At 53.4% G+C, this 8,454-nt stretch overlaps 1 protein-coding gene across 2 annotated transcripts in view; it reads right to left on the reverse strand.

Annotated features, from left to right (window-relative positions):
* Positions 1–8,454, reverse strand: part of Tbc1d9b (TBC1 domain family member 9B) — a 42,554-nt gene that overhangs the window by 8,823 nt on the left and 25,277 nt on the right. For both annotated transcript variants that reach the window (XM_005350158.3, XM_005350160.3), the window contains exons 11-17: positions 7,341–7,458; positions 5,936–6,221; positions 5,075–5,204; positions 4,861–4,959; positions 3,896–3,964; positions 1,899–2,139; positions 1,479–1,544 (exon numbers count right to left, since the gene is read on the reverse strand). In XM_005350158.3, the coding sequence (XP_005350215.1) occupies positions 1,479–1,544; positions 1,899–2,139; positions 3,896–3,964; positions 4,861–4,959; positions 5,075–5,204; positions 5,936–6,221; positions 7,341–7,458 (1,009 nt within the window). The remainder of the gene's footprint in view (positions 1–1,478; positions 1,545–1,898; positions 2,140–3,895; positions 3,965–4,860; positions 4,960–5,074; positions 5,205–5,935; positions 6,222–7,340; positions 7,459–8,454) is intronic.

Genomic DNA, 8,454 nt, shown 5'->3' on the forward strand with positions numbered 1-8,454 from the left:
GAGATCCGCCTGCCTCTGCCTCCCGAGTGCTGGGATTAAAGGCATGCGCCACCATCGCCTGGCCAGGCCTCTTAATTCTCAACCCTCCTGTGGCAGCCTGCTGATCTGGGATCACAGATGTGCTTGGCTTACTAGTTTGATTTTGACAATGTGGGTTTTTTTTGGGGGGGGCGGTGCTGGGGATTGAATCCGAGGTTATCCCATATGTTAAGCTCTTGTGCTAGAGTTGAGCTGCGTCCCCAGCACTGATACTATGTTTGGCAATGCGGTACATGTGCTGGGTATGACTATAATCCGTACACCCAGCAGCCCCCCCCCCCCCCCACAGGATGACCTGACTCAGCAGATCTCACTGGGGCATTTTACTTTATACTGCGTTTGTTGGTATTGACTGATGGGAACCTAAGGTTGCAGATTCCCAAGGCTGTCTGTACATGTAACCTTACCATTCCTGTGGTATGGAGGGGCCGGGGTTGGGCAGGGAAGGATTAACAGGACAAAGCACAGAAGGGTCTCTAGGAGGGCTCGAACATCCCAGTACCCGGATGAAGCAGGCTAAGGTAGCTCAGGTGGTGGGGGCGGCCCCAGTTCTCTGATGCTGCCTAGGTCTTTCTGACCAGCTGTGAGCTAGCCTCGTGGGAGAACTGGGCCCCAGCGTGCACAGTGAGAGGCTGGGGTGTGCGGCGCAAGTGGTGAGTGAAGCCCTGCCATCTGACACTCACACAGGCCAATTCTGAAGGAGATACTGTGTGTGAACTGCTTAGGGGGGCTCCTAGACAAGAGAACTGGCAACCTGGGGTGCTTCCACCAGCGGCAGCAGGGTACCCTGGGCCATCGTTTCATCTTTTGGATCTGGTTCCTGCCCAGGGAAAGCTCCTTCCTAGTTGCTCTCCCCATGGTCACTCTGGCCACACATAAAGGTTGCTGGGACCATGTGCTGGTCAGCTTCTGTGAGCCCCCTCCCCCCAACTTAGCTCAGACCAGACACCCACAGAACACATTCCATCCTAAGGACAGCCCCAGCACCACTGAGATGCCAGAAGTGGGCCCTTGTCATGAGGCCTCGTGACAGGATCTGCAGGTAGCCTTGGCAGTATCCCAGGCTGTCTGGGGATAAACAGGAACCTTTGGGTAACAGTTACTCGAAGAACAAAGAGCTTAGGGCCCAGTTACACTGGCACCTCCATCACAGCCTTCTGTGTGGACTCTGGGTCATGTTGCCCTGCCTGATGGATTGAGTGCTATTTCCAGGAGCCCTCCTGGAATCTTCCCGCATGCCCTTTCCCCATTCTCGGCCTCTGCTCAGACCACCAGCCATGGCGGACCTCAGTCCCAGACCCTTACTCATGCTGGGTCCCAGCACCTCCCTTACACCTAGCTCATGCTCCTGGCTACACCCATTCCAGAGGTTTGTTGGTAGTTCAGTGGACAGAAAAGGGGCCCAGAGAGGCTCACAGCAGGAAGCTGAAGGCACTCACCTGGGGGCAGGTGCAGCTTGTACAGTGCTTTGAGCTTCTCTGTGAGGTCTCCATGGTACATTCCACCTGTAGATTAAGGCCAGGGAGGGGGGCATGTTTGGCAAGAAGGCTCCAGGGACACTTGTCAGGCTGTGTCCCCATACCCTTCCTGTGGGTTTTAGTGGAGACTCCACAGTCTGGGACAGCCTGGGTCCTCCCTAGCCAGGTCTCTAGGAGGGCTCAAGCGAGCCCTGGGCTTCCTGCTTCCCTTGGACCCTATGGAAAAGCTTAGCCTTCTTTGGGGCCATAGCCCCAAACTGATGGAGAGGGACAGTAGAAGAAACTGCTGAGCTTTAAGGCAAGGGCTCAAGGCTGCCCTCTGCTGGCCAAAGGAGGGACAGACACACTGGCTGGTATCTGAAAGATGGGTGAGACACTCACTCATCCCTGTCACAAACTCCTTGAAGTTGATCAGTGAGTCCTTGTTTTGGTCCAGGAGGCGGAACATGCGACCTGCTAGCACAGGCGTGTGAGAGCCACAGGCCCAGGGTGTCAGGCTGGCAAAGAGCTCCCGAAACTGGCTGGCATCGATCCGGTACTGCTCCAGGTAGGGCAGGCTGGGGTCCCGGTGGATGGCGGCTGAGCGGCTACCACCCCAATACTGGCTTGCTAGATGCTTGGCCTGCAGGGGATACCGTCTGGTGAGATGGCCTTTGGGGCCCTGGCTCTCAGGGTCACCAGGGTGCCCCTCCTGATCTGTCCACATCTGCAGCTTTAGAATTGATGCAAACTGGGCAGACACTCAGCTCACAGGACCCCTTCACGTTAGTACACAGCAGAAGAGCTAGACAGGGCACACGGAGTCCACTGTTCTGACAGTGTAGGCCACCTTGGGAACTGAACCCCACAGAGCTGGAAAGGACCACAGGAACTGGCAATATATACCCATAGTCTCAGCACTCAGGAAACTGAGGCAGGAGGATCACTTGACCTCCAAGTTCAGTTTGAAGTAAGCCTGGGCAACACAGAGAAAACCCAGCTCAATAAAACACTTAACTACTTAGTCACCAACCAAACAACCAACAATTACAAAAACCAAAACCCAAAACAACCAGAGGGCGGTGTGAACTTCTGCCCTCGCCTTTCCCCCAGTGTCCTTCCCACTCTTTGTAGTGAACCTGAGTTTTGGGTGCAGAAACTCAACTGACTCATCTGAGGGCGGGGATTACAAACCTGCTTGTTTGTAATCACCCACTAGCACTGGCCTGGCAGCCCAAACTATCCCTTAGCCACAGCACCTAGGCTGAATCATCCTAAGGACTGACCGTGTTTCTTGTTAAAACTACTCGAAAATAAGATTCTGTTTCCACTGGAGTCACTGAAGGCGTGACCCCAGAGCTGCTCAGAACAGTCCTGTCTGCCACTCTACAGGAAAAGCAACCAGATATTATGAGAGACGGAGCAGAGGCACAGCGGCCTCAGCACCTTGACCCTGCTATGCCTGAAGCTGCGTAACTTTTCAGTTAAATGGTGGATGCATTCTGTCTTCTATGTGAGTTGGTTTGAATGTTTTTGCTATTGAAGAGTGCTCTATTGGAGCTCAGTTACTAACCTGCTAGCTATACAGACATGAGAACCTAACTTTGGTCCCTAGAACCAGCACAAAAATGCTGGGTGTGTGGCTCAAGGTGCTTGCCGCCAAACAGAATGTCTTGAATTTGATCCCTGGAACACACCCACTCTCACAAGCTGTCTTCTGACCTCTAGGCATGTGCCATACACATACATACACATAATAAATAATTCAATGTAATAACACCACTAATCCCAGCATGCAGGAAGCAAAGGCAGGCATATTTCTTTTTTTTTTTTTTTTTTTTGGTTTTTCAAGACAGGGTTTCTCTGTGGCTTTGGAGCCTGTCCTGGAACTAGCTCTGTAGACCAGGCTGGTCTCGAACTCACAGAGATCCGCCTGCCTCTGCCTCCCGAGTGCTGGGATTAAAGGCGTGCGCCACCATCGCCCGGCCTAGGCAGGCATATTTCTGAGTTTGAAGCCAGCCTGGTCTACAGAGTTCCAGGACAGCCAGGGGTAGACAGAGAAACCCTGTTTTGAAAACAAAGAAAACAAACCCAAACCAAAGCTGCATGTGGTAGTGTGCACTTGGAGTAGCGTGCACTTGCTGTGAGGAGCAGGAGGAGCCCTGGGGTTCACTGGCCAGCCAGCCTAGCAGGTGAGCTCTTGGCCAGTGAGAGACTCTGTCTCAACACACACGGCGGATGGCCCCAGAGGAGCGACACCTGAGTGTGCTGTTCTGCTATACACCGTCTACAGTAACTGTGACTGAGGACAATGGATTTCCCGGCTAGGGGCTGCTGTGCTGAGGACGTCCTTAGCAGATGAGATGGGAACGCTACCCGCCCTTGTGATTGGCTGTCACCTTAAACACCATGTAAAGATCCTCCAGCTCTTCAATGGAGAAGCCAATGTCCCCTGGTATGGCTCGGACCTAGAAGGAAAGATGAAATGGCGGTATTGGAGGGCCCCAAGTTCCTGCCGCCGTACAAACAAGATGCTTGCTCTGGGAGTTCTCAAGTGGATGGACAAAGAGTGTGATCTGTCCTGTCTGTCACCAGTGGCCAAGCACATGAAGGAGGGCCCACACTGGAGAGGATCCCTTCTGTGTTCACCCTCTGCCACCACCTGCCACTCAGCTCCCACTCCCTGCGCCTGTCCTGGGGTCAACATTAGAAGGGCTCATTCTCTCCTGAAGGACCACTGAGGGACGCAGGGTGATAGACAGCCACTTAGCTCCAGCTACCCAGAAGAGTCCTATAACTTGTCAATCAGGTCTTTTTTTACTTCAGTTAGTCAGGATGGGTCATGTCTGTTGCTTGTGAGCATGCCCCATAACCCTGAAGGGAGGGGTGGGAATATGGAGGTAAGGTAAGAGGTCCCCGACTCCACGTGGACAGAGATCAAGAACGGGTTACACAGAGCATGGAGTGGCAGGGACGGTACACCCCTGCAGGGAGAAGGACAAAAGCTTCAGAGCAGGGTCGTACAGCATGGGCAGAAAAGTGGAGGGTCACTGTCCAAGACAGAGGCAAAGCTTACAGCAAAACCAGTCTGGGAGGACTTAAACCATGGCCGTGGTCTCAGCGTGCAGTGTCAGGGACAATTCCCACTAAGTGACCATGGCCTCTCCCTACCTCCACAAAGTAGTACCCACGCTGTGGGATTTCAGGCCCCCACTGCATCCTGGCCATGACACAGGTACCAAGGCAGGGCAGGGATAGGGCAAAACTGAACCCTGCACCCTGCTTAGGGAGGGGTGGGGCTTCACTCAGGCCGGCCCTGTAGCCCCTTGCCACAGGTTACCACTGCCTTCGCCAGTGACCATACCACGCTTCTCTTGGCTGTGTCTTCCAAGGACTGGATCACCTTCAGCCTCTGTTTAAATCGCATCTGTTCAATGTCGTCAGCCCTTAGGCTGCTGAACTTCTATAGGCCAAAGGAGAATCAGTGAGACCAAAGGCACAGGGTGAAGTCCCAGACAAACCCCAAACCAAAGGCCCTGGGGAACAGCTTGGCCAGGGTAACCCTGCTAGAGGCTGACCTCATAGGACACTTTCAGGAGGTCAAAGATGTCCACTTCTACAGGAGGGTCATCTCCACTGGTCAGCAAAGCATGAAGGTGTGGGATAGGTGGAGATATGCTCTGCCTGTTGACCACATTGTCCAGGTATCTGCAAAGATCAACAGACAACAGTATAGGCCCCCATCAGCCACAGCCAAGTGCTGGGGCAGAACTCAGGCCTGGGAATCCTGCAGGAAGGTGCTGGTGTGTCTGTTGGGGCATCTATTGGGCCGGAAGCTCCCATCAGGGTAGCAGAGAAGATACCTTGCTGCCCACTCACGCCTAAGCACTAACCCCGCGGATATCAGGCTGTCTTCTAGTGGCCCGTGGGTTCCAGAGCCTACCTAGTTTGGGGACAATGTGCTCCCTCTCTCGTGAGTCATCAGGGTCTGGCCACGAAGAACCATACAGTGCACAGTTTTTCCAGGGACAGGGTCTTGCTCTGGTTGGAGGCCTTGATGTGCACTGTCTCCCGACCTCCGCATGGGTGTCACCACTAGATCTGCACTCTGGGTCAATTCCCCATGACCACAGAGCTGAGTGGCAGCCTGCAGCCCAGGATACTCAGGCCCACTGGCCTGTTCTGTTTGCTCCCAGCTCTCACCATCTTGGCAGCACCTTGTCCACTAGGACAGTTGTCTCCTGCCCCTGGCTCATCTCTTGACCTAGTCTGGTACTTGGAGCATAGCACAGGATGTTGACTGAAGGCTAGGGAGGGGAGGAGCTCCGCGGCCAGCTCCCTGGAAACAGGAGTAGCACCCAGCACGGTCACCTGCCCAGCACGGTCACCTGCCCAGCACGGTCACCTGCCCAGCACGGTCACCTGCCCAGCACGGTCACCTGCCCAGCACGGTCATGGCCTCGCCCTCATCACTGCAGTCCAGGAGCTGATCCATGTTGGCGTCCAGCACAGCCAGAGCCACCTGCAAGATCACCTTGATGCCCTCATAGAAAAAGCAGTCAACAATGACCACGGCACTCTCAAAGGGCATGACGCTGAGGAAGAGGGTCAAGAACCAGGACAGCGAGATGCTGGAGATCACGCCCAGCTCCTGCATCTTCTCTGACAGCCGGGGCAGGATGTCTCTCGTGAGCTCTTCAAAGATGCCTTGGTCTACGAGGGCTCCTGAGGAAGGAACAGGAGGCTGAATATGAGCACAGCTCCAGCAGCTTGAGCAGAACCCCTGTAGAATCTCAGGGCCTGGGGTACAGGAACACTACCTGGTTCCTGTCCAACCTCGACCCTGCCAACTCTGCTTACAGTGAGGGCCAGAGGGGTGTGCATATGTGGAAAACAGAAGAGCAGCTTTGTAATCATTCTTTCTATAGCTTCCAAACCACGGTGTGAAAGGAAGTACTTGTTCCAATATGCAGTGGTCCCTTGGCATCCATGCAGTTGTTTCTAGCATTCTCTCAGACACCAGCATTCCCCGGTGCTTAGGGCAGGGGATGCACAGTAGCTTCTCAGAATATACACACAACCTCCTGACTGCTGTAATTTACTTCGGGATGATTCCTAACACCTACTACAGTGTAATACTACGAACACCTATACCGCTGTTTTGTCTAGGGAAGGAGAAGAAGGGATGGATCTGGGTGTGTTCAGTATAGATGGAGTTTCTTATGTGCATTTCTGGTCAGTGCTTGGCTGAATCCACAGAACTGACGGGTACAGCAGAATGACTGTCGTGAAATGGTGATTTTACCCTCCTAGAAATAACAGAAGCAAGCAGGGGTTCTGTCTACCTCCTGATGATGTGACTATATGCAAAGCTAAAGGACCCCACTGGGGGGACCCTAGACACCAAACAACAGAGGACAGCCAAGAGCTAAACACAGGTATGCTGAAATAGATCAGTGAGCTTATGTTGTTTTAAGGACACAGGTTTTACTGGATGTGAGTGCCTACTGGGACCCTCTAGTTCTGATGGGAAAGCTGGGCGGAGCTCTGGGCTCCAGGTGGACTTTGAGAACCCACTGGATGTGTGCTATCCTCTGAGTCTCTCCCTGGCCATCCTGGGAAACCCCATTAAGTCTAGGTGGGAGCTGGGGCCTGGAGGCAGAGGGCCGGGACTCTGCGCTTGCTTCTCTTCTTTCTGGCATGACCTTTCTCAGTTTCTAGTCTGTAAGGTGGGAACCTGCATGATGGCTTTGAGGTGTAGGGAAGAACCAGTGGGAACTTTAGGGGACAGACTAGCCAGGGGAGGGGTAGCCACACCTATGTGGGAACCCTGGGGACACTCACCCACTACCCTGGTGTTGTAGTAGTCGGGCAGCATGCGCTCGCACAGGGCCACCAGGAGCCAGAAGGCTTCCTCCTCACTGCCATAGAGCAGGAGCACCGAGGTCACGATGTTCATTGCCTGCCAGGTAGAGACAGTGGGGTGTGTCTGTTTCACTCTGCTGGCCACAGAGCAAAGTGGTCTGCCCCTTCAGGAAGATCCAGAACCCAGCAATAACAAACAGTCCCTGACCAGCCCTGGGAAATTTGCCAACAGGCCAATTTGCAAGAAATCAATGAGACAGAAACAGCCAGCCAGCTCCATCAAAGTGGGTCAGAAGGCATTAGGAAAACAGGCAGTGACATCAGCTAACACTTCTGAGAGGTGTGGGGTGTGTGGCCAGAACCCTGTCGTGGGGAGGAGAGCACATAAAACATTAGCTGGTAACAAGGAGAAGCTCTGAAGAGGGCAACTTATTTTAAGAGTTATTTCAGGCCGACCTCCTGGCCTCCATGAGTTGGTAGCATCATGCAGAACAAGGGTCTTACAGCAACTGAGTTTTAGGAAACTGGTGTCCTTAAAATCCAGACACAAGCAAAGGCCAACAGAAAGCCATCTGACCAGTTTAGCAAAAGTCCATAGATTCAAAGACAAAAGCCAACAGAAACGTAAATCAAAATGTCAGCAAGACAGCACATCCGTGTCTGTAAAGCCAGGAAGTGTGAGAGGGGAACCAGACCCCCCTGAATCACTGACTGTAATGACATCAGAGCTGAACATGGAAGCTCCTCAGAACGTGAACACAGAACCCCATCCAGCAATCTGGGCTCACAGCCAATGACCGGAAGGCAGAGAATGGAACAAGCACTCACACACTGAAGTTCACAGCAGCTTCATGTACAGTGTTACAAGGAACTCAAGCGTCCAAGAGATGGAAAAGAAGCTGGCAGTGGTGGGGCACGTCTTTAACCCCAGCACTCGGGAGGCAGAGGCAGAAGGATCTCTGAGTTGGAGGCCAGCCTGGGCTACATAATGAGTTCCTATACTATGTAATGAGTTCCTGGGCTATATAACAAGTTCGGTTCAAAAAACCGAAAGAGGGAGGAAGGGAGGGAGGGAGGGAGGGAGGGAGGGAGG

The sequence above is a fragment of the Microtus ochrogaster genome, chromosome 7, assembly GCF_000317375.1.
Source record: "Microtus ochrogaster isolate Prairie Vole_2 chromosome 7, MicOch1.0, whole genome shotgun sequence".
Classification (NCBI taxonomy): Eukaryota; Metazoa; Chordata; class Mammalia; order Rodentia; family Cricetidae; genus Microtus; species Microtus ochrogaster.